We start from the raw sequence: 25,327 nt of genomic DNA on the forward strand, positions 1-25,327 counted from the left end.
GTAGCATACTTTTAGGCAGAGTCAGTATTAAATGCAGGAATAAATCAAGGCACGTACAAATATTACGTTTATTTTAATATATTGAATAAGTTGCAATTCTCTCAGCTTAGATACATAAAAGTGACTTTCGATTCGCATTTTATATGTCTTATGATAGCATTTCAATAGCTTATTTTCTTCATTTTTTTCTGTGGTTTTGTTTAATCTTTTTATTCCGCTTAAGTAATTAGAAACATACGTACACACTGCGCAGCCGCCCCCACACGCACGTGACAATGGGGCGTGGCCAAACTAGACTTTCCATATTGCTACGAACATATATATGCATATATATATTTACCTATATATATGTATATACTTGAAATACAATTAAAGTTCACGTCACGAAAAAAAAAAAAACAAAAAAAATATATATATGTAGCAGTAAAACACATTACCAATACGGATAAAACTAAGTGTACGTGTAAAGCTACCAAATGCAAAAATACTCTAAAATTGGTTTAAGGCTTACAAAATAAATTCGCAACACGATAAGTCAGGTGCAAGCATCCATCGAATCGGCCTGGGGAAATATATTACAATAGATGCGCCGCTCTGGTCAATGGAACCGCTTTGGGAAATCGGAACTCAGGAGCTCTCTGCTCTCTGCTCCGGCTGAGTCCTGGAGGGCTGCGTCCTGGCATTGGCTCTATCTGGGTCTAGGCGATATCGTGGACTTTGGTGTTGGTCGCTGCAGCGCAGCCGCCGAGGGCGCCGCTGTCACAATTGTGATTACCTGAGTGTGTGTGTGTGTATGTGAGTGTCGAGTGAGCGGATGTGGATGCAGTGATGAATCATGAATAATATGCATATGTGTGTGTGAGTGTGTTCGAGACAAAGCAAACATTATGATTACGTATCAAAGCCAACGGTTTGCTGCATTGCGATTTACTTTGGAATTGCCATCAATGATCTCCACTGGCTCCGCTGGCACATAGGCGGACAGACCCATCAAGCCAAATATGTCCGGCGTATAGTTGCGCACCTGTTCTGTCGCGGGCGTGGGCGTGGCGGCCATTACATCGCTGGTGACTGTAAGCGGAGAGTGAAAGTGGCGAAGAGCAAAAGAGAGAGAGAGAGAAAGGTATAAGATTAAAGAGGTTATATTCAAGGTGGCTGGCAAGCACCGACTGCATGATACTCGCGCATCATGATCATATAACCGTGGCTTATCCTAATGGGCAGGCTATATAGAGTAGATTAACACTGAGCTGTTGTAATCCCAGCTCTAAAGCTGATAAGTTTTTACCACGTCCCACAAGGATTTCCACATATTAGACAGATATTTCTATTTAAGGTTATATAAGCTATAAACTTGTTTAATCCAGTTTTCGATCTCTAACGGATAAAACCAATATACCCAGTTCACTTCTTGAGCGAGTATAAAGTGAGAATATTTCAAAGTGAAGCGCAGGAGATCTGAACTCCATTGTCTCACATCCAATCAATAGCATACGGACTGATAGCCGATGCTAATATACCCGGCTTACTATGTGAGAGAGTATGAAAAGAATATGCATCGAAATTTCAAGCAGGAGAAGCAGACTCCATTGTCCTATATGCTAGATAGACCCTAGGGAAAGCTGGTTTCATAGCTAAAAGACAGACGAACAAAAACCCAATATACCCAGCTCGCTTCTTGAGCGAGTATATGGCCGACTGTGAAGCGCGGGAAGCAACCTCGATGGCCTTAGATGCAACTAGTAAGCCTATCCCGTATCACCTTACCTGTTGCCGCAGCTGGTGTGGGTCGCACACGTGGAAATCTAGGCCCCGGCGTTTGGTAGACCGGCGCCGGCACCGAGGCCGATGCGGCCAGCTCGCTGTGCTGGGGCTGATGGCGCGGCTGTGGCGTGACGACGTACACCTTCTCATTGGTCTGGGGCAGAATGGCCACCTTGGCCTGCTTCCACAGCTCGACGGGCGCCGGCGTGGAGGCGGTGGTGCGCATGTACAGGGGCGTGATCGAGTCGCGCGTCGTCTCCGCCGTGGGCGCTGGCGTTGTCGTTGTCGCCGTGGGCGTGGCTGAGGGCATGGGCGTGGTGCGATGCGACGACTCGTGGTAGTCGGGCAGCAGGCGATTGTCCTCGACGGACGGGAAGCGTCGCAGATGCAGCTGCTCCAGATTGTTAATCGAGGTGGACAAATCCCCGGCATTGCCCAGGCTCGAGGTGGCGCCGCTGCCCAGCTCAAAGCCACCGGCGACACCGCTGCGCGTCGTCTTCGACTGACGCAGCGCCGTCGATGTGGCCGTCGGGGTAGCCGGCGTCGTTGTGGTCAAGTACTCCGTGGGTATGTGCTTGGAGCGGCCGCGTATGGTCGGCGTGCTGGGGCGGTGCGACAGAGAATTGTACTCCTGCTCCGTCCAGCCGTCGATGTTGTGCTGCAGCTTCGAGATGTCCACGCCAAAGTGGGCGGGCCGTCGCTTTGTCTCGCGCTCCCGCTTCAGCAGCTCGCGCAGATTGGAGGCCAGGATTTTGGTCAGATATTTGGTGGTGCGACGCGTGTTTGGTGGTGGAGCCACTGTCACTGCGGACGTGCTCACCAGCTTCGATTCCTGCTGCTCGTGCAGCTCATTCTCCTGGCTCGGCCGCAGCCGCCAGCCGGGCGTCCAGTTGACCGGCTCGAAGGGGCGTGGCTTCTGCTTGGTCGTATACGGTATGATCACCTGCTGTGGCCCCGGCGGCGACATGCCCGCATACTGTCCGCTGGCATCGATCGCACCGTACGTGGACGTCGGCGTCGGCGCTTGCGTCTGCGTCGGCTGCTCGTGCCGGAAGCTCAGCTCGGCGGGATCACGGGTGAAGGGGCGTGGCGGCGGTGCTCCGTGCGCCTGGCCATGATTGATGGGCGAGTCGAGCAGCCGCTTGGGCGTCTCCCGTTGCCGTCCATCGCGCCCGTGCGACACCAGATGATTGTTCAGCTCGACAGCAGCCGACGGAGCCGGTGCCGGTTGCTCCGTGGTATAGATCAGCGACTCGTACACGGGCGTCACGGTGCTCGTCTCCGTTAGGTCCTGGTACTGTTCGGCATAGTAAAGGTGCTGCTGCTCCTGCTCCTCCTCGTGCTGCTGCTGCTGCTGCGACGATGCGGCCGGATAGTTGTCTGCGGCCGGAATTTGCGTTGTCGGCGTCTCCACGGTGATGGGCGTAAAGTGGCCCAGCTCGGTGAGGAGCTGCGAGGCAGGCAAATGCTGATGCACTGCACCGCTGCTCAGGTCCTCCAGCTGATAGCGCACAGTGCTTATATCCAGCTCCTGCTGCTGCTGCTGCTGCTGCTGCTGCTGTTGCTGTTGCTGCTGTTGCTGTTGCTGCTGTTGCAACTGTTGTTGCTGCTGCTGTTGCAACTGTTGCTGCAGCTGATGGAGAGGTCTGTGATTCTTAGGCAGCGCTGTGGCCGTCGGCGTTGCCGTTGCCGTCTGGCCCAGGTCAATGGCATGCGACTGCACATAGGTGGCCGGATACTCCACGGAGGTGACAAAGTCTGTCAGCTGATGGCTTTGCACAATCTCAAAGCTGCTGCTGCTGCTGCTACTGCTGCTGCTCGATTGTCTGGGCGGCGGCTGAGGCGTGGTCGATGGCACCGCAGGCACAGGTCGCAGCTCCGAGTGAGCGCCAACATTCTCCAGCGGATAGAGATGATGCTGCTGTGGCTGCGGCTGTGGCTGTGGCAGCGGTCGGAATGGCTGCGCATTGTAGAGTGGAGGCATGGCCACATGACTCAGTCCGGGCACTGGCAGCGAGATGGGCAGGAAGACGCTCTGGGGTGGCGCCTGGAACTGCACTGCGCGCTGGCGGTGCTGCGAGGCCTGCGCCAAGGGCTGCTGGTGGTGCTGCCAGGCAGAGATCTGCTGCTGTGGCAGCTGCTGTTGATGCAGATGCAGAGGTGGCGGCGGTGGCTGCTGCTGCTGGTGCTGATGCTGCTGCTGGTGCTGCTGCTGATGCTGCTGCCCGAACATGGGCACCCAGGGATACTTGTTGCACAGGCCGCACGGCTTGCCGTCCGCCGTGAAATGCTGCGTCGGCTTCGGATAGGCATAGCTCAGCCCACTGGCGCTCAGCTGCTGATCACGCGGCGCTGAGCCCGGACCGCCCAGGCCGAACCAGCGGGCGACGCGCGTCATGAAGCCACCTTCGGGTGGCTGTGGCTCCGAGTAGCCGGCATGTGTGAGTCGCTGCGCTACAGGCAGCGCCGGTGATGGCGGTGCGGGTGGTGCAACGGGCGCGGGCGGCGGCACCAGGTGATCAGCTGGCTGCGGCGGCGACAGCGCAACGGCAGCGGTCACTAGCAGCGCTGCCAGCGCCAGGCCCAAAGCAGTTGTCAGCTGGCTGCGAGTTGCCTGCAATGAGAACAATAGATGGAGGATGAGATGGGAGTACACAGAGAGAAAATAGGAAAATGTAGAACCTAAACAGTTTTAGGCCAATTACTGCTTCAGACATAATTTGAAAATCGCATAGAAGAGCAGCTAATCTGAAAGCGAGTGTCAGCTACACTGATAGAAAAGAGAAGTAACAAATAAATTAAAAAAAGAACCTTAAGACAGCTATGACAATTGCTAATTCTACTTAAGACAAGAATTTGAGAATACTACAATTTCTACTCTTAACAAGGGACAACAAGTCAAGTCTTATGCATTTGAAAATCACGGAGAAAAGCAGCGAAATTGAAAACGAGAGTTGCTCACACATAAGTGTAAAATACACTGATAGAAAAGAAGAAGTAACACGAGATGCAAGACAAATAAATGAAAAAAACGCCCACTTCTACTCCTACTCCAAACAAGTCTCACGTTTAATGAAAATCAAGGAGTAGAGCAGTGAAGAAAATGCGCGCCAGCGTCAACATACACTGAAAGAAAAGAAGAGTAACATCAAAATGAAATGAAGATCTTAAGGACTGCTATGCTGCTTCTTACTCCTCTTACTTCAGACAAGTCTCACACACAAGAGAAGCTAATTAAATGAGTAGCATTAATTTGAGAATCGCATAGAAGAGCAACAAACTTGAAGAAGTCAACAGAAACGGATTGACAACAGTAATACGAGACGAAAATGATATAAAAGTCCTACTTCTAACATAATGCAGAGAAGTGTCGTCCACATGAAACTCAAAATAAATTTGAGAAGCGTATAGAAGGGCAGCTAATTTAAAAACGAGAGCTAGTTACACATACACACGCTGATGGAAAGGCAAAGTCACACGAGCTGCGAGGCAAACAATGAAATGAGAAACCTCTACTGGGCTTTAGAGAAGTTGCACTTGAAAATCGCATAGAAGAGCAGCTCTACTAGTTTGTAGCACACATTTTCGCTCAGTGCAGACAACGCGCAATCAATTTTCCATTTCACTTTTCAGCTCATAAATTGAATGCCTCGCGGCGAGATGGCAACCATTGATATTGGCCAAATTGGAGCGGGCCGGTAAATGATTGGGCTTATTGATCCGGTTAGCGGCGACCGAGATCCATTATTAAGCCGAGCCGGTTAGGTGAGTCCGTTGTTCACGGCCAAGGTCTGGCCGGCGTCAAAACAATGCCAACAGGTGAACAGTGAAACAGGTAAACACTCAAGCAGGTAATCAACTCTTTCCCAATAGAGCTACAGACACAAATCGAAATGAAGTTATTAACTGCATAAGGAGCAGCTCAGAGAACTTGCCTCTTGGCCAAATTCATTCATAGCATGGAATATTTCCGAGGCTATTCACACAGAGCGCAACGATAGCAGAGGTCTTAAGTGTGCTCGATCAAGGAATGAAATATAATAAATTATATAACGGGCCCATTGTTATCGATTATCAGCTGCCCGCCCCTTTGACGTGATAGTGCGTCTTTTCAATTGAAAGCCCGACCGTAACTGAAACTGACTAATCGGCCCAATGACAGATTCACATAGATACGACATAATTGCAAAATAAATGAATCAGCTATTGATAGTACTATATGCGACATATCTGTAACTGAGCCCAGCATAGAATAATACGCACTCACCCAACTCTACTCGACTCGGCACATAGCTCGAGTCGCGCTGCTAATCTCGGCAATTTCAAGTGGTTTCCTTAGATTAAAAGCCAATTAACGTCAAAACCTCGCACAACCAAATAACAACAATACCAGCGACAGATAACTGCAGATATCAGACTGAATACCTGAATATATATATATATGTATATATGTGACTAAGAGTGCCTAAGTAAATCAATTAAATGTTGGCCTACATGCACGGTGGGTCCTTGACTTCAAAAATGTTGACAAAAATTATTATCAAATAATTTTTATAAGAAATAAAAAAAATATATTATACGTGTTTTGCATATATTTTTTAATTTTTGTTTTTTTCAAATGTTTGGTAATTTCATATATATTTTAATAAAATATATTTTAATCATTTCTTATCGAAGCTTATTTTCTCTTTTAATTTAAAGCTATAAATTAAATTAAAATTATATTCGTGTCGATTTTTTAATTAAAATTCAATTGAAATATGTACTTTGTATATATGTATTTATTTATACTTGTTTTAAATATTTATGTGTATACTTTTATTATTTTTTATTTTTTTATTTTTTTTTTTATTTTTTTTTTTTTTTTTATTTTTATTTTTATTTTTTTTTTTTTTGGTTTTTGTTTTTTTTATGTTAACGAATGAATTTCTTATTCCATTTTGTTTTCACATAAAATATAATCATTTATTATTTAGAAAAATGTATATATCAAAAATATTAAATATAAGTATATGAAATAATAAGTAAACTAATTCTCTTTAATACTTAATGATATTTTGTCATATATTGATAAAACTTTTCAAATTGAATATATGAAGTAGAGTTTTTTTTTTTTTTTTTAATTTATTAGCGTATTAGAATTTAATAACTGCACAAAAAAAAGAGTGAAGAGTTTCAGGCCTTTCATTTTTGGTAAATTTCAATTCAACAACGGAAAACAATTTGCATTAACAAAATTTGAATACGATTTGAAATATGTGTAACTGTGGCTATGACGAATGAATTTTGGCTCATTGCGGCTTTCTCTCGACTCGAGGGGGCAGGGTCGTGGCCCAAATTGTTAATTGACCCAAGCCAATGGCCAATGGCCAATGGCTACCGGCCGCCAGATGGCGTCATCATGGCCATCAAGTAACAGCCACTAAGTCTAAGCAATGCTGTTGCCTTTGCATTAGCTGTTGTTGCCTTTGCTTTGGCCTTTGCTTCAGTTGTTGCTTTCCATGCAACAACGTTCGACCACAATAAAAAAAAAAGCTGCATGCAACACACGGCCCGGTACCCACAGCAATGTTGAACTTCCTTCCATGTGCGTCTAAATGTCAATTTACCATTATTTATGGTGGCTTTCGGCTTTCGGCATTCGCCCCGCTCATTGACATCCCCACATGGCAGCCAGTTGCCCCCAGCTCAAGCTGAAGTTGAGACTAACCAGGCATCTTCCCTCCCTCCCTCTCTCTCTCTCTCTCTCTCTCTGTCCCTCTTGTGGTTGACTCTTCATTATCTGCTCAACGATTCCGCATTTCGATCGCCAGCAGCTGCTTAAAAACTACTTAAAGCGTAAACAAACCCAAACTAATTGAACTTTTCTTTGGGAATTCAATTTCATTTGAGTTGGAAGTCAATTTGCAAGCTGCCAAACGGATATATATATTTCGAATGACTATATAAATTGGATATAAAATCTGACCAGATGAAAATTGGAGATGAGAAGAGATTAAAATATATTATCTTTACAACTTTTGCGAATTGTAATAGCTGACAGGCATCATAAGAGAAAGAGAGGCAGAAGGGGTCAGAGGAAGTGATAGAGAATGGCAGAGAGAAACAGAGACAGAGTGAGAGAGAGAGAAAGAGAGAAGTGCGTAGAAGGAAAAGGCGGCGTAAGACTGAAAGAGAATGAGTGAGAGACATAGACAAACGGATAGGGAAAGAAAGAAAAAGATAGAGATAGAAGATCATAGAAAGTAAAAGGTGAGAGAGACAGAGAAAAACTGCAATACAATGCAAAAGAATGAAGGAGAAAGATACACAGATAGAGAGAGACAGAAAAATAGAGAGATAGATAAACACACTTCTCTAGATTGAAAAGAAATGGAGGGATAGAGCCAGATGGAGAGCGATAGCAAGAGACAGAGAGAGAAATTGACAGATATGAACAAATGTCGAGATTTATAAAGGTGGAGTGCGGAGATACATGGTGAGAGAGGACACACATCGGAAAGAAACAAAGAATATCGCAGAAAAACAAAGAAATACAGAGATAGAGACGACAGAAAACAGAGGAAAATACGAAGAGAAATACACAGAGAGATACAGTGAGAGACAATGAGATACACAGAGACACAGAGAGAGACAAAGAGACGCAGAACGGGATAGAGAGATACAGTGAGACACTGAAAGACATAGAGAGAGAATGATCCGGATAGATGCGGAGTGAGAGACGTGCAGATAGAGATACAGAGAAATAAAGAGTGTAAAGAAAAGTGAGAGAAAGAGAGGGAGAAAGAAAGAGAGAGATTGAGGGACATGGAAAGTAAGAGGAGTAGTAAGCAAGAGCAGCACATATGAAATCAAATACGAATCTTCTAAGAACGGCAACTCCAATAGGATTTCCTCGCATGAAATTAATACACGAACCTTCATTTAGACTCGGATTAACTAAACTAATCGCCATCCCACTCAAAGGCAACAGCAAGACCCACAAGGAATTATTGAATGAGATATTGTCAATTGTTCACTTTGCAGTTTTTCTCTCTCTCTCTCTCAGTTTGTCATTGGCATTGCCCAATTGCCAGCTCACGATGATCCTAATGACCCAATTTTCATAATACATGGAAATTTGGACCCAGCTTCCACTCGGCGTGACGCTGGTCAACTTTGAACCGTAGTTGGATTATTTTATGGAGCCGTAGTCAGCTGGGCTAATTATGTGAAAACTTGCTGCACATTTGGCTTGATATCAATGGCCATGGCAATGGAAATGGAAATGGAAATGACGATGGAAATGGCAGTGGGTGAGCAGCCGAAAACGAGTTGAGGCGGCAACAATGGGCGTGGGCTTTCTCATAATTATTTTTGGGCGACGGGTGGACGAGGCAAAGAGGGCGTCGAGAGGGGGCAGGCAGGCAGGCATAACTGTCACCATGTGGGGGCAGAGAAAGAGAGAGGGAGACAGACAACGTAATTCAATTAGAGGCGCTGTGACACGATATAAAATACAAATAAAACAAAAGCAGCGGGGGCTGTGAGGCTTATGGCCAAGCTAACGCCGTTGCTGTTGTTGTTGTTGCTGTTGTTGTTGTTGTTGCTGTCATTGGTAATAAATCGGGGTCAGCGCAATTTCGAAAGAAAGTGAAATTCTGCAACAGTTGGCAGCATCAGCTACAGCTGATGCCTCAAACAAGCCACGTTCTCTCACTCACTCACACAGTCCCTCTCTCTCTTTCTCTCTCTGTCTGGAAACCCGTTTCGTGTCGATAATAGAGCCAACTGCTGGCACCCGAACTCAACTCCTTCGCATGCAACCTTGGCTTTGCACTTGAAAACGCCATAAGGTTTGACAAACGACCCCAGCGGGCAGACAATCTATGCACACATACATATGTATGTATATGTATATGTATTCAATCCAAGAGCGAGTCCATAGAAAAAGACTGCACGCGATTCAACAATGCGCCTGGGAATCTTTGAGCTGCCAGAGACCGCAATTGTTGTCGACCTTATATATATATCTATATCTCTATATGCATGCATGGATTATGTGTGGTACTATAAGTCTCAGCTTGTGTGTCTGTGTGTGTGTGTGTGTGGCTATATGAGCTTGAGCTCTTCCTCGAGCTTGTGGCGGCAACGAAAAGTGAAATTGTCGATCAAAAATGTGAAAAGAGGCGGCAAATGCAGCAACAAAAACTGTCACAGACAAACATATATATATGCATAGATATATTTATATATACATATATACATATATATATGTATATATGGGCATATACATAACGGCATTGGGTTTTCCAAACAACAACTACAACAATTGCAGTGGCAACAACATTCGCAATAATTCACATTAGGCCGCGCCGCATATTTCTCTTGGCGCAGCTGAAAGAAATTAATTATGAAAATACTCAGCGCATGGGCCATAAATATTGTTAGAGGCGCAAAGAAAAAAAAAAAGGCCAGCAACGCCCAGCAGCAACAGCAACAACATATGACTTTTTATGTGTCAGGTGGAAGTGCAAATGATTATTAAGATGCAAAATATGACCCATAAAAAAAAAGGCAGCATTAAAACTAGACAAAAAACGACGAGGCAGAAAACATAATTATTAAATAAATAAAAATGGCAAATAAATAAAATATTATAAATATACCGACACAATTGCAAGTCGAAAGCTCAAAAGGAGTGAAGCAAGAGCTAAACGATTTGCATTAGCTCCAGTTAAGCAGCGTCTGAGCTATCATTTACAACTAGATAATGATAAATTGAGAAAGATTATATATGTCATAAAAAATATTTCAAATTCAATTTTTTCATTTTCATGCCTATGGCTCTGTTGGCAGCAACTTTTCTCTTTAGCAGCAAATAAAACTTTTGTGTCAAGAGAAAATAATAATAAAAAAAAGCCGTCACAATACAGTTTAATTAACTAATTAATTAGCTTTACTTAACAATCAAATTCCCATGGCAAAGCCCAAATAAGCAGAGCACTAGCGCGAATGTGAGAGTCAGAGTGAGAGAGAGGGAGAGAGACAGAGCGAGAGGGAGAGCAAGAGAGAGTGAATCTTGTTAGTGAAGTGTGTATTGAAGAAGGCTAAGAATTAGGGCTGTCGAAAATATATCAAAATATCGATATTTTTGTATACAAATATATTTATATCGGAATATTTTTTTGCCTAAATATCGAATATTTTTTAAAAATATTTGTGATATATTTGAGTGATAAGTGAACCAAGCGAAAAGTAAAACAAGTAAGAACGTTGCAGTCGGGCGTTACCGACTGCGGAATACTCATTCACATCCCATCAACAATTTAGTAGTTAAGTTTCGCTCTAATACTGTAGAATATACAGGTTTTTCCGATTTGCCACGCCCCAACTGGGCGTAGACACCTCATTTTTGGTCAGTTTTTAGCAAGAGATAACGGTACCCTGACTGCAAAGTTTGAATGCTTACCCTCAAAAAATGTGAAAATTACAGGGTATTTTTCGATATGCCACGCCCCTAAAGAGGCGTAAACATTATTTTTAGGGAATCGATAGAGGAGGCTACCAGTAACTCAACTATCCAAATTTGAAGCTTCTAGCTATTATACTTTAGGAGATATAAACTTTTGCGGTTTTCCACGCCCCCTGTGGGCGGACATATATCCGACAAAACTTTTTGGTCTTGGGTGATCAGTCCGAGTATATATACAAAATTTGAGGTCTCTGCCATCAATAGTGTCCAAAATATAGGAGAATTTAAAAAATCACTATATCTTCAGGTCCGATTTGCCACGCCCCCAATAAGCGTAGACTTATAATTTATCTTCAGACTTTATAGAATCATACCATTAGCTGACGTGCAAAACTTCAGCATTCTAGGTTAACAACTTTAGGAGATACAGTTTTATCCGATTTGCCACGCCCCCAATGGGCGTAGATATATCCGCCATAGCTCGTGATCTTGGGTGGTCAACGCGGACCTACATACCAAATTTCAGCTTTCTAGCTCTTCAACAAACATGATTTCTGGTATATCGGAAAATGCATTTTCCGATTTGCCACGCCCCTAGTGGGCGGATCGGGAAAATTTTAACACTTTATAAATCGGAGATATACACGAGTATGTGTTCCAAATTTCAAGTCTCTAGCTTCTATAGCGCCGAAATAGATTGCGTTCATACGGACAGACGGACAGACGGACAGACGGACGGACGGACAGACGGACGGACAGCAAGACGGACATTGCACAAAACCAATATACTGATTCACTTTCGTGAATGAGTATAAAAATTGGAAATGGTGAAAACGAAATATTCAGACTTTAAAAATGGAGCATCCAAATGTAATGTGTGCCTTAAAGTAATAAAAACCTCAGATATTGTGTCGCATATAAAAAAAAAAAAAAAACATTGATAGTTTCGAGTACCGAATACGGGAGTTAAGCGGTATTTATCATATAAATAAAAAATTCTTATTCTTATTATTCTAGTCTTTTGGGACAGATTAAAAATGTATGGTGGGAAAATGTTAATAATAATAAAAATCGAAAAATATTGATATATATTCAAATATCATATATGTAGATATTTTTTCAAAACTTAAAATATCATCGATACAATTTTTTAAAATTATTCGCCAACCCTACTAAAATACCAAATCTATGTAGGTTCAGGATACATCCTAGTCGGGCAGCTCCTCCTTTAAGTCTCTTACATCATATATCTCTCTGGCATTACTCTAAACCAACGATTTCATATACTCAGCCTGTCACCTGTCTAAGGCACCTTTATTTTATGACTTTTCTGGCCAAATAATTTTCATTTTAATTACAAACGATGAGCTCCAATTGGATAACAATAATGAGAACTCTGGGCAGCAGCAGCCTCTCTCATTTGGGTTTACTTTTCTTTTCCATTTCTTTGCTGTCTCTCAATTGTAGCGCGAAAAGTATCTGGGCGGATATTTCTGTTGTTTCAATGTTGCATATCATTTTGCAACAACTTTTCCAAATGACGCTGCACAAAATATCAAATAGGCAAGTGGAAATGAACCGAAAAAAAAAATAGCAGCAAAACTCAGAGAGACGATATTATGCACCGGAATTTGGGCCACAAGCGAAGATCACGTGACAGCGGGTTTCTGGCGAAATTCCCATTGAAATACATATACATATATATTATATATATAGTTGTATATCCTCTGATATATGTATGTATGCTTGACAAAAACAAGAGTAGTGTGACATAAATAACTTAGGGCCAGTCTTATCTCGCATTGGTATTCCAGATACTATGCCAGATAGGCAATCACAAATGGACAATGACTGCCAGCCGAATGACCGATTCCTGGTATTGGATGGCGACAATACACAAATGGAGCCAATCAGCAATTGTTGACGCATAATTAAAAGCAATGCCGATAGGTCTATATCTAATATATGTTATGATCATGATGAGCCGCATTCGAATTTTTCATTTAGCAATACGTAATATATTTTTATTAATATATTATTAGAGAGAGGGAGAGAGAAGAAGAGATAGGGAGAAAGAAAAAGAGAGAAAGTAGTCTGTACTCATAGTAAGAAGCTATAGCCTATGGGATTTTTTAGCTCTACGATCTAGAATTACACTTAATTTCTATAGCAGATAGTTTTTTACCTGGAAGGCAAAAATCTCTCTTGGACGCTACTTTCATTCTGTGTATACTTGTGAAACTAACGAAATACTAGGTCCAGATAAATGAATATTGATAGCAGCTTCAATTGATTAAAAAATAAAAAACATGCCTATACATGCCATTCATATAAAATTTCAGTCTATTAACTTTTGTGGCTTATGAGCTCAGTCGGACAGACAGACAGACATACGGAATGAACGGATGGGCATTTGTGAATATATCAGGGAAAAGGAGGCATCTCAGAGTGTTTATATTCCGTGGTGTACAAATTTATCATTTATCATTGCGAGAACTTGTGCCACTTCAAATGAACTCTGGATATAAAATAGCCGTATATTAAGCCGTATATAATGATTACTAGAGATCCTATATTTTTATGTCCCTAGATACTTCTCTAAAGAAACATATCTGGATATGCCTCTATAGATATAGAAATACATCTATGTATATATAGACTAGCTAAGACTATATCACACGACCTTTGAACTCTAATTGATATGGTAATATATCTATATATAGACATGTCCATATCTATATGTATTTTTATAACTACAACTATATGTCTGTATAGATGTGTGTATATCAACCTAAAGATAACTACAACTGTATCATACGCACTTCCAATTCTAATTGATATAGATATACATATATACATGATATTTGTATATACAGATATATGTATATAGAAAAGATAGATATTATCTATCTATACATAAGTAACTCTACATCACACGCACTTCCAACTCCAATTGAGATATATTCATTAATGCGAGTGACCCTACTCTATATGTTTGGCCTTGTCTCAACTCCAACTACAGCTCCGATTGCAACTCCAATTCCTCCGCCGTGAAACCACTCGAATGTGATAGAGTTGGTGAAGCTGGCTAATTAGTAGATTGGTTGCGCTTCTCTGTGCTTTGTCGGGCAGGTGCTATTCGGGCCAGCTGGCTGCGACATTTTGCGCAATTTGTTTCATGCAGATAATTTGTGAGCAATGCGCGAATGTTGTGCGGAGTAGTTGGCCTAGCAATGCGGAAAGAGAAACAGTGAAGTGAAGACGGTGCCAGAGTGAGAGGAAGAGGGACGGGTATTTCTCTAGCAGAGTCAACAATTGTGACAGCACGCGAGTAATTAACGAGTTTTTCTGTGATTTGTCGCGTAATCGCATTATAAACAAATTATTGACTCGCATCTGGGTCCAATGGAGGAGACATTATGCTCCACAGATCGATCAGTTAGCGAAGACCATCAAAAAGATGGCGCCATCGCACCGAGCGGAGCTGAGCCAAGTCTGTCCGTCTGTCTGTCTGTCTGTCGTGTCGATGTAACGAACAATTTGCATTGTCTTTGCATAATCGCATCAATCGATGCTCAATTGTCATACTCCAGACCCATTCAGTAAGTCAGCCAATCAGCTAGTCAGCAAGTCAGCTAGTCAGCTATTCAGCACTCCCGGAAGACCGCATTTAACACTGCCTGTTGCGGTGACACATTCGTTAGGCGTATCAATTGCTTATGATATATATACATACATATATAATGTATATTGGCATATCCCACGGTTATAGGGTAGACTAGGAAAATAAAATGAAATGAAATCAAATGAAAGACATGCCCAGGCAAGGTCCTAGATCACAATTGGTTAGACTCGAGCTGATGGGAACTTGATGCAGCAACATTTTTTGATAACTAACCAACTCTTGGCTCGTTCTTGATTAGATACCTAACTCATTACTATAATTAGTCACATATCAAATATATATATATATATAAATTTGATCCGATTTTAGACTTTAGCTATAAATACATATATATGATTTTTAGTTTACATTTGAAAGAAATTGGAACAAATTACTTTATATACAGTCTAGTCTCGATAGATTTATCAAAGAAATTCGTTCTCAATAATTCTCGATAATTTGAATTTCTGTGTACTTCGTAAAAAAAAACCTGATCCCCTTGCCATTTCGACTTATCGGGATTCTACTGTATTATATATATGTATACTTTATATATTATATACATATATGTACTATATGCATATGAGTAAATATAATAAAACAATATACTCAAATTTTTAGCCCAAGATTTACAAACCAATGATAGCCAACGTTCGTCCCAGACCCTGAATAGATCAAGTTATAGAAGAGCAACTGGAACTTAACAACAAAAAATGTATTTTCTTTTACGAACTGGTCTATAATATCAGCTGGGAGCTACTTTTGGGAAATACTATGAAATACATATATTAAATATAATATTATATTAATTTATTATTATACACACAAAGTTCTTCTTATGAAGTTCCTTGCCCAAATATTAGTTAATTAGCTGATATTGGCCTAAAGGCAATTAATTAATCAAGCATAGTTGGACAAGTTCAAGCCAAAGGGAGCTGTGCTGTTGGCAATTGGCCAATGCCGTTCACAATGGATCAGCGCGAATGTCATGTGGCCAAGACCCCAGCAGAGCGAAGATCTCACAACAAATGAAATGGCGAGAAGACACACAGAGAGAGAGTAAAAGAGAGGGAGAGAAAGAGAGAGAGAGAGAGAGACGGCATCATAATAATATATGATAATAACAGCTCCCAAGATTGGTAACATAATCGGCGCATTGTGGATTTTTATTGTTATATCCATTGTCGCATGGCGCTCCACTCACCCACAAGACGAAGACGACGACGAGCAGCAGCAGCAGCAGCCGCCGCAGCTAACTAGCCAAGTCAAGCTAAGCCTGGCCAACGGCGGCAACCGCAGCGCCACCTACGGCTGTTCGAAAAGCAACAACAAAAACAACAAATTTAATAGTTAGGAAAATAAAAACAAAAACGAAAAAACAAAAAAAATTAAAATAACTACAGCCGGCACGTCAGGCCGTGCAGCGGCAAAGGCTGCCGCCGCTCAGGAAAAACAACTGCAAAAACAACAAAAACAACAACAACAAAATCACAAAAAAAAGTGAAAATTTGTCCGCGTCCAAAAATTATGCGCTTTTCACACGCGCAGCTTCAGATTCAAACGGCGCTAGTTGCCCGTCGTCTCATTGTCCCGCTGAAGCTGGCGGGTGGGGGGGCGGTACGAGGGCGGCACTGGGACTGGAGCTGCGACTGGGGCTGGGTACTCTAGCCAGCCCCCAAGACGTGTGACAACGTGCACATCGTAGAACCGGTCGCCCGTTTCGTGCAGCTCTCTGGCTTTGCTTTAGTTTCGCGAAATTCACGTAGCTGCTGAGCAGGAGGACGGACAAACGGACGGACAGGGGGTGGGAGCGTGCAGCAGGGGGGCAATTGCCAAGGCAGTGGAGGCGGCCGGAAAGCAGCTGCTCAAACGAGGCACAGTGAAACAAGGTGAGAAAAAAAACCCGAAATAAAAAGCAAAACAAATAAAAATGAAAATGAAAATGCAAATAATTAGGTATTGAGAAACCTAATAATAATACTAAAAGCGCCTGTCTTGAAGATGACTGGAAAACATAAATCTTAAAACATCATTCTCTATACGCAATATTTGCTTGATAAATTTTTATTTTATGAATACACAAGATAAGTGAAGCAACAGCCTAGGCATATTATAGTTTCATTGAAATAAACTGATTAGATTTAATAGAACACGCTTCGAGTACTACGCTTAATAAATCAAATCAAACTATCGAGTATTATGGCTAGTAAATATTGAATGGGTAAAAAAAATAAAATATACAATGCAAAACAAATAGAAGGGCAGATGAATATCTCCGGCTATATTTTGATGAAAAATATATGTACTATATATAAATATATAATCATATTTATATTTAGTTAGTGGGCGCTAAGAAAATAATTCTGCCCTGAATTCACATTGCCGATTCCAAATTCTGGGCTTCCAACAACATTCAGAAACAGTTTTCGGGTTTTTAGCTGATCAGAGATCTGAGGAGCTGAAAGCTTAAGTTTCATTGTCATTGTTATCCTTATGGCTATTCTCATAAGCCATATCATTCTTAAAGTCATTACTATTATTATCAATGATCATCGTTATTATTAATAACCATCATTCTTATTTTCATTATTACTATTATTACTCATATCATCATCATTAGCATTAGCACATATTATCATAATTTCTGGCTATTATTATTATTTTTCTAATTAGTATTATTATTGTTAAAATTATTACTATGATTTTTTTTATTATTAGCATTGCTATTATTATAATTATTATTATTATTACATATTATTAAAAAAAAAAATTAATTATTTGTTTTATTATTATTATATGTATATTATTATTATTATTACTATTATTATTATTATTATTATTATTATTATTATTATTATTATTATTATTACATATTATTAATATGAAATCTGTTAAACTGTTTCAATCTGACTTTCGCTATTATGCAAAGCTTGAGCAAAATCCTCTAGGCTGACCTATCAAATTGATTTGGGCCCACTGTGCAGGCGACACATTGTGAACTTGAGTGTTGAAAATGTAAATTAAAACAAAAGTAAAAGTTGTTGTTGTTGTTGTTGCTGCTGCTCGCTGTTTCTAAGCATTTTCTATTGTTGTTGAACTTTTTTTCGGTTTTCTTTTGTGGCCATTTCTTTTTGGGGTCAAATGCGAGCATCGAGCTAGATGTGTGCGTGTGTGTGTGTGTGTGTGCGTGTGTGTGCGTGTGCGTGAGTGTGTATTGCAGCGCATGTGTGTGGCATGGCCCAGCAGCTGCCCTTTGGTAATTAAGATCTTGGCGCTGGGCCTAAGTGACGCCAATTAAGCCATATTTTTATGGGCCGCTGGCCGCAAACGGCCAAATGGCCAGCAGGCTGGCTGGGCGTCAGTTAACAGTTTATGTTTTGGCTGGCTGGCCGATCTCTGCTTCTTCTGCTGCTTCTTCTTCTTCTGCTACAATGCGCGCTGCAGTTATGCAAGTTCTGCACATTATCTAGGGAAATGCCGAAAATTGTTGCATGTTTGTTGTTCATTTTCTTTGGAACTGTGGGAACAACTCAGCAGAGTTGGACAGGCCTCAATTATGAGGCCGGACGAGACAAGTCAAGACGAGTCAGACTCGGAGCTGGAGCTGGAGTTGGAGTCGAGCTAGAGTCACATAAATAACTGACACTCTGTGTAAGTTGTTAAAATTGAAGTGAAATTGCAACTGATTATTTGAATTGTTTTTTGTTTCGTTTTTTTCTGTTTTTTATTTATTTTTTTATCTCTATTTTGGGCCATAAAAAGTGGGCATAATGAGGTAAGCCAAATGGCCGCAAAGCCGCATCATATGCTATATTTTTGAGTTATAATTAAATGGCGCGACGCTAGAGCGCTTATAAATAATGTAAACCAGACTCTGATGGCACTGTTATAGTTATTGTTAATTGTTTCCATTCGCATCAGCTGCTGCTGCTGCTGCTGCTGCTGAGCTGCTGCTGTTTCTACCTGTCGTTAATTTCGTGATAGCTGCTCGGCCAGCGGCTTAATTGGCCGCGTCTTAAATCAAAAGCGTGTCAACTAAATGCATTAATAAGCTCATATAATTTACTTCATATATGTAACACATGCGGCGTATGCGTAATTTCTGTACGACGATTGCTTGCATAATCCATTCGACAGTCGACAGTCGACAGTCGACAGTCAAGAGTCGACAGTCGGACAGTAATCCATGGCAGTCTGACTGTCTACAGTAGAAATCCCGCTGATTAATCTCTGATAAATGCAAATCAGAGTTAGCTAAGCCTAATCAGTTTTCTAATCGGAATAGCGGAAGGCTTTGGCCAAACGGAAATCGATCGAAACTTTGAGCAAATTTCACTCGACAGATTTATGGCAAAAGGTGAAAACTTTGCGTATGCCATGTAGCTGGTAAATTTTAACATTCAGTTGAAAATGTTCCATCTCAAATATGCAATTGATAGACTTTTTTTCATTTTGTAGGAAATCGAGTGAAGCCAAATGCTATAACTGCCTGCTAAGTTTAACATGAAGCTTGCAGTTGTTGGTAAATTTAACATGTGCATTGTAAAATTAGTCTGCATTTGAATGTTAAATGTAGAATTAGAAGAACTTAGTTCATATGTTAATATGTAATACATTTAGAGCAAGTCGCAGCAAGCCAAATATTATAATAGCCTCATAAATTTAACATTAAGTTTAAGAACCGATATGTTTCACTAAATATTAAAGCTTGTAAATGATTTTCTTCATATTATTATGACATGTAAAACTTCTATAGCAAGGCAAATTGACTCTATTCCTAAAGTGACTGACAAATCTAACATGGAGTTGATGGAATCACCTTATAAAGTAGCTAGCCAACTCAACATTGGATTGTAAGCTGAATGTCAAATTGAGAATTTACAAACATAAATGTTTAAGATTTTGAAATAAATTAAAAGCACTTATTTAACATTAAATTTATCATGAAGTTTGTAAAAGTAACTTACGATCAAGTACTACAAGCTTATTATATAGGCAAATTTCACTCTAGGTTTGCTTGACAGCGCTTATTATTTTTCATATTTATCATTCAATCGCTGAGCAAAATAAATGGCAATTGACAGCCACTTTGAATTGACAGGAACTTTAGCTGAAGTCAAGTCATAGATCAACAGCTACATCAGCCCGTCAATCAGGCGAGCGTACATCTCATTTGAGATGGATCATCGTGAGAGTGAATCGATGCCGACTGTATGGGACCCCACGTAAGTGGCCCGGGGTCAGCGTCAATCACTGATTGGACTCAAGTAGCGCCTCTGTAAGTGATTCCCATGACGCTATTTAGCCTTATCAGTGGCATTAGTGATCGGTTCAACTGCCAATTACGCATTATGGCAAACGAATCGACGGACAGAGGGGCGGGTGTACGGCTCGGTAGAGAAATGAAAGATCGATTCGGCTTTTTGGCATGCGAAAAGCGCAACGGACGCGTTTCTTTTGTGTGTTACATAAAAACCAAACGCCAATGCCCAACACAGTAAAATAAAATACCAAAAAAAAAAAAAAAAAACAACAAAAAAAATAATAATATATATATGTTTAAATATATTACACTTTGGGTATTGCCATTGTTAAAGTTAATGTTATTGTTTCAGCCCGGTTGCGGTTCGAAGGCGGCGCGGCGGGGTTACCTGTGCGTGCGTAACAGGTGCGCGCCGGCCAATGCATTTCAATTGAAAAGTGAAACACCAAATTGGACGAGCACCAAAGCTGGCGAACTGCCAGACATGTGTAGCTATGCTAGGCTATGGTGCTATAGCACCAAATCTTTCTTTCTTTATGTTTCTTTGTTGTATTTTGTACTTTTGTGTGTTTCCATTGTGTTTTTGGAGGGACTACGCGACACGCATAACATGCGCCACATTATATATGTAGTACTTCGATATATGCATATAATGAATAATGAATTGAATGTAGTCTGAATGTAATTGTAGCACTTGAAACGGCGCTGATTGTGTAAGCCAGTGCTACGATTGCATTCCATTTGCAGGCGGCAGGGACTCCAGATAGACCAAATAGAAGTCGAAACTGAAGTCCAAGTCGAAGTCGAAGTCCAAGTCGAAGTCGCAGTCGAATGTCATTGACACGGGCCACAATTATGCGATTGCACGATGATGGCATCTTAATTTCATCTCGGCTTAGCCGATAACAGGAGTACGCAGCGAGACCAACAAACACACAACAAACACTAAACAACAACAACAACAACAACAAGGCTGTTGTCAGTTGGCCAGGCGACGCATGAACGTGTTGATGTGATAATGCATTTAATTGCTAAGCGCATTGGGAAGTGAAAAGCGAGCGCTTGCATTTGCTTTTAGCCAACTGACTTACCCTTCTATTATTATTATATTTTCATTTTTTGCTTGTTTCTTGTTTACTATTTTTTGGCTTCTTCATTGGCCATGCGCGTATTACAGCTGCAGCAAATAGTTTGTTGTCAGGCAATCCGGCCAGCTTAACAAGCCACTTGAGATGTGCGACAGGCAGGAGAGGAAGGCCTCAGCCTAAGTGGGTATAGCATGCACCAAGCTGCATATGCCACATGTCATAATATTTAGCTAAACGAGACATGCGCATGTGTGTGTGAAAGCTGCAAAGCATCTGCTGCGTGCCTATGGAAGCCATCAGTGAGTGCTGCCTAGAGGACATTTCTAACTGATCGTATTATACTACATGACTGCAGAGTGCAGTTAGTAACTGCCAGCGGATAGTCTACACGCGTAATTAGTAAAATGTTTAACTAGAAGTTAACGTAACATAAGTGCACAGTCAAGATTTCCAGTTTGTGTCAACCCTCTTAACTAGCAGTTAAGATTACCTAAAAGATAATCAAGATTTTTAACTAAAGGTCAATACGACATTACTGAGTAGTCAGCTAACTAGTATTTAATCCTACTTAGCTGAGTGTGCAACAATTCGAACTGATGATACTATAGAACTGAATAGCCAACAATTTTAACTGGTAGTTAGTAAACCACAACTGCATAGGCAACAATTCTAGCTCGTAGTTAATACTATAGAACGGCATAGTCAACATTTTTAACTGGTAGTTAGTACTATAGAACAGAATAGTCAACATTCAGTGCTATAGAACAGAATAGTCAACATATTTATTTGGCTGTTAATACTATAGAACGGCATAGTCAAAATTTTTAGCTGTTAGTTAATACTATACAACTGCATAGCCAACAATTCTTACTGCTTTTCAATATTTCATAGTCGTATAGTCTATGTTTTCAAATGAAAATGTTTACTATGTAAAATGGTCAGCCCTTTAAACTGAAAGTTAACATAACTCAAAAGTTAACGGTACTAACACATAATATTAAGCATTCAACATTTCTAACTGGAAGTTAGGATAGTCAACATCCTTAACTAGCAATTAAGAATAAATAACTGCGTAGTCCACTCTCTAACTGGAAGTTAATCCACATGATTGAAAAGTCAACATACTGAACTGAAAGTTAAAGTAAACTCGAGAAGTAGTAAGCCATAGAATACTGTTCTGGGAGTTCGTATCTTAGTGTTAAATATAGCCAAAACCATTTCTAAGATTATCGAATCTAAGTCTTAAAATTGTCTTGTTTATTATAAATAATATACATAATATTTTTTAAATTTTTTGGTATATAGAAAAAGATTTAGCATACAAATTCCAGAAATATTTTGGAGTACTTTTAGTTTAGGCTTTAGTTTTTAATAAAAAAAAAAAATAAATATATAAATAAATAAAAAAAAAAAAAAAAATCAAAAGCCAAATCAATATTGAAACTGCAATGCCTTCATTTAAAAATTCGTTTGATATTTTTAAGGAATATTCATTTTGCAAGTCATTTCGATTCTTGGTTCTGAACTCAACTGAAATGCTTCTAGAAATTTCAAGGAATTTCAACTGAAAGCGAAGATCGAAAAGGGTTGTTACAAGTGGCAGATGCACGTATAAGAGGAGATCATTCAAGAGGTCTAGAATGTGCTAGAGAAGCTGGAAAGATGGCTCTATACAAATACATTTCAAAATACTTCCGAGTACAATATGAAAGCGAGAAGAATTCTTGTATTTTCTATAATACATTTTATAGATTGCATTATATACTCTACTTTATGCTATATGCATACAAATATCGCGGTAGTATATGGAAAGGTGGAAAGTGATTAGCTGGCCTGGGGCAGCCAGGCAGCCGCTGCCATAAAACCCATTTCGGAATGGACATTAACAAGCCCTTGACATTCTACAGAGTCATTTGCGAGCAGAGAAAACCTGACCTAACCCTCAGAGACTCGGCGACTCAGCGACTCGGCGACTCAGCGAGGCTCATAAACTTTGTTAGCCATGTGAAAATTCTTGGTAAATGGGCTTCGCAATGCGTCATTTGTTTTTACTACTAGTATTTGCTTTCCATTTCCAGTTTTCATTTTCACACTTACCATTTTCAGTGTCGGCGCAGCAAATGCATACACAAAATTTCCCAGGAAAAGTCTCAAGTGCGAGCCGGGTCGAGCTGGGGCTCACAGTACGCTGATTGATCGATTGATAGATCCTGTCCAGGACAGGTAAAAAAAAAAACAAGAACACTCGTTGTTTCTCTTATTTACTTTTATCTATGTTAAGATCACTTTGAGGCTTGATAAAATGAAATAGCACTTGAAAAAAAAAGAACTAGGGATATATATTCAATTCGATTTTAGAAACTTTTTACACTCGATTCTTTGTTTTTGTTTTTTTTATTTTTATATTATTTGATTTTTTTTAGCACTAATTTGTTTTTTATTTTAGTAATTCGGCACGGATTGAGGCTCGCTGAGGTGCACCCACGTATCTCGTATCTCGTTGATCGTATGTGTATATAAAAATAAATATATTTTTTTACCGCTAGCCAAGCGATCGATGCCAGAGACAAAAACTAACTGCACATGCGCGCAGGCGCCCACAAACTGAGCCGCGCTCGTGGAAAATGCGGCAGGTAAAGCCAACAAAGCGACGCGCCGCAACGTGAGATCGGCGCGTACAGCGCAAGAGAAAGAGTGCGACTGATAGAGAGAGAGAGAGAGGGAGAAAGGGAGAGATAGCGTCGCATTGTGTATGTCTCTCTGGTCTCTAGTCTCTAGCGCTACGTGAGCGCTCGCGGGCGGTTTTCGCTCAAAGGCAACATGCAAAATGTTGCAAATAAATGTGACAACGGCCAAAAACTCCAACGAAAACTGGAATTGAGCTCGAGAAACTGAAAATGAAACTGCAAACGAAACTGAAACTGAAACTGAGCCACTGAGGCACTGAGACACTGGAGACATCCTTGGCCAAAGCTGTGAGCAAAATCAGAGCGATTCGAAATTCCCATTGCGACACGAAAATTGATTTTTTCTTGACTTTGCCGGGAAAAGCTTGAAAATTTATTTATGTTTCTCTGTAAATTAATTTAAAAAAAAATATATTTGGTTAACTAGTTAACTATAGTTGAAACCATTTTGCCACGGATATGCAGGGTATAATGATCTGCTAACGAATATATAACAGGCAGCAGTAGGCGTGGCACTCTTAACTCTGTTAACAGCCAATAAATGTCTCTACTTCAGTCTAGTTGGGCGTTTCATTACGGATAGACCTACACTACTTAATATTGATATTGAATTTCCATTCAAGGTTTTGTGCTCTGATTGAAATTGTTGGTTGTTGGTTGAATGGCTGCACTTGGGCTGAATATAATCCATAAGCTTGGACAGAAAATTACTATTTCGTATGCTTTATGGGCTGGCGAGTTCATTGCTCCATATGCCTTTAGAAACGATGATTGATGATTAGGAAAATTAGTGTTCCAGACAGCTCTGTGCTGAGGTAGTGGTTCTACTAGTCGTGCACACCCGACTAGAGGCCTCTTACTTGTTTTCTCTTTTTGGCATTACTTACCATTCTTTGGCAGTTAGAAAGGCTGGGAGAACGTTTGCAAACTATTTAGATTTTCACTCATAAGAAGTACTTGAAGAGCACTACGATCATTAGACGTGGCTCATAATAGAATATCTCCAACAAACAACAACAACAAATTTGAAGCACAGCTTGTACGTAGTAAATATTGTTGCAGTTTAGTTAAGCTAGATCTAAATCAGTTTCTCAACATTGGATAAGTCTGTGACGTCATTATGGCAAACATCTGCGAAAAGATCTTGGCTAGCATTCAGATCAGAACTAGAGCGTCGTTCACACGTCTATTGGGCTCAACGGCAACATGGAAATTATGACGTTTCATCAAGTGAAACGAGTATGTTAGCTTTGTGCTAGTTTCGCCTTGCTGTTCATCCGTCTGTACGTCCGTCTGTCCACTGCGCATTCAATCGTTTGTCTGCCTATCTGTCTGTCTGCCCGTCTGTCTGTTTGAATGTCCATCTGTCTGTCTGTCTGTCCATGTGTCTATCCATCTGTCCGTCTG

General features: G+C 40.8%; 1 protein-coding gene across 1 annotated transcript; it reads right to left on the bottom strand.

The window, feature by feature from the left end:
* Window positions 1–46: 46 nt before the first annotated feature.
* On the bottom strand, window positions 47–23,829 carry LOC6586017 (protein split ends). Its single transcript, XM_032733098.2, has 3 exons — window positions 23,331–23,829; window positions 1,768–4,378; window positions 47–1,071 (listed from the first exon to the last, which is right to left on the bottom strand). Exons 1-3 carry the CDS (start codon window positions 23,331–23,333, stop codon window positions 899–901), a joined length of 2,787 nt encoding a protein of 928 aa, XP_032588989.1. The 5' UTR covers window positions 23,334–23,829; the 3' UTR covers window positions 47–898.
* Window positions 23,830–25,327: the final 1,498 nt, after the last annotated feature.

The sequence above is a fragment of the Drosophila mojavensis genome, unplaced genomic scaffold (genome assembly GCF_018153725.1).
Source record: "Drosophila mojavensis isolate 15081-1352.22 unplaced genomic scaffold, ASM1815372v1 contig_136, whole genome shotgun sequence".
NCBI lineage: Eukaryota > Metazoa > Arthropoda > Insecta > Diptera > Drosophilidae > Drosophila > Drosophila mojavensis.

Bases quoted from the DNA above. Each gene is read 5' to 3' on its own strand.
- LOC6586017 (XM_032733098.2), bottom strand. The intron at 1,072-1,767 runs GTAAGGTGATAC...CTCCGCTTACAG, and splicing joins CACACCAGCTGCGGCAACAG to TCACCAGCGATGTAATGGCC.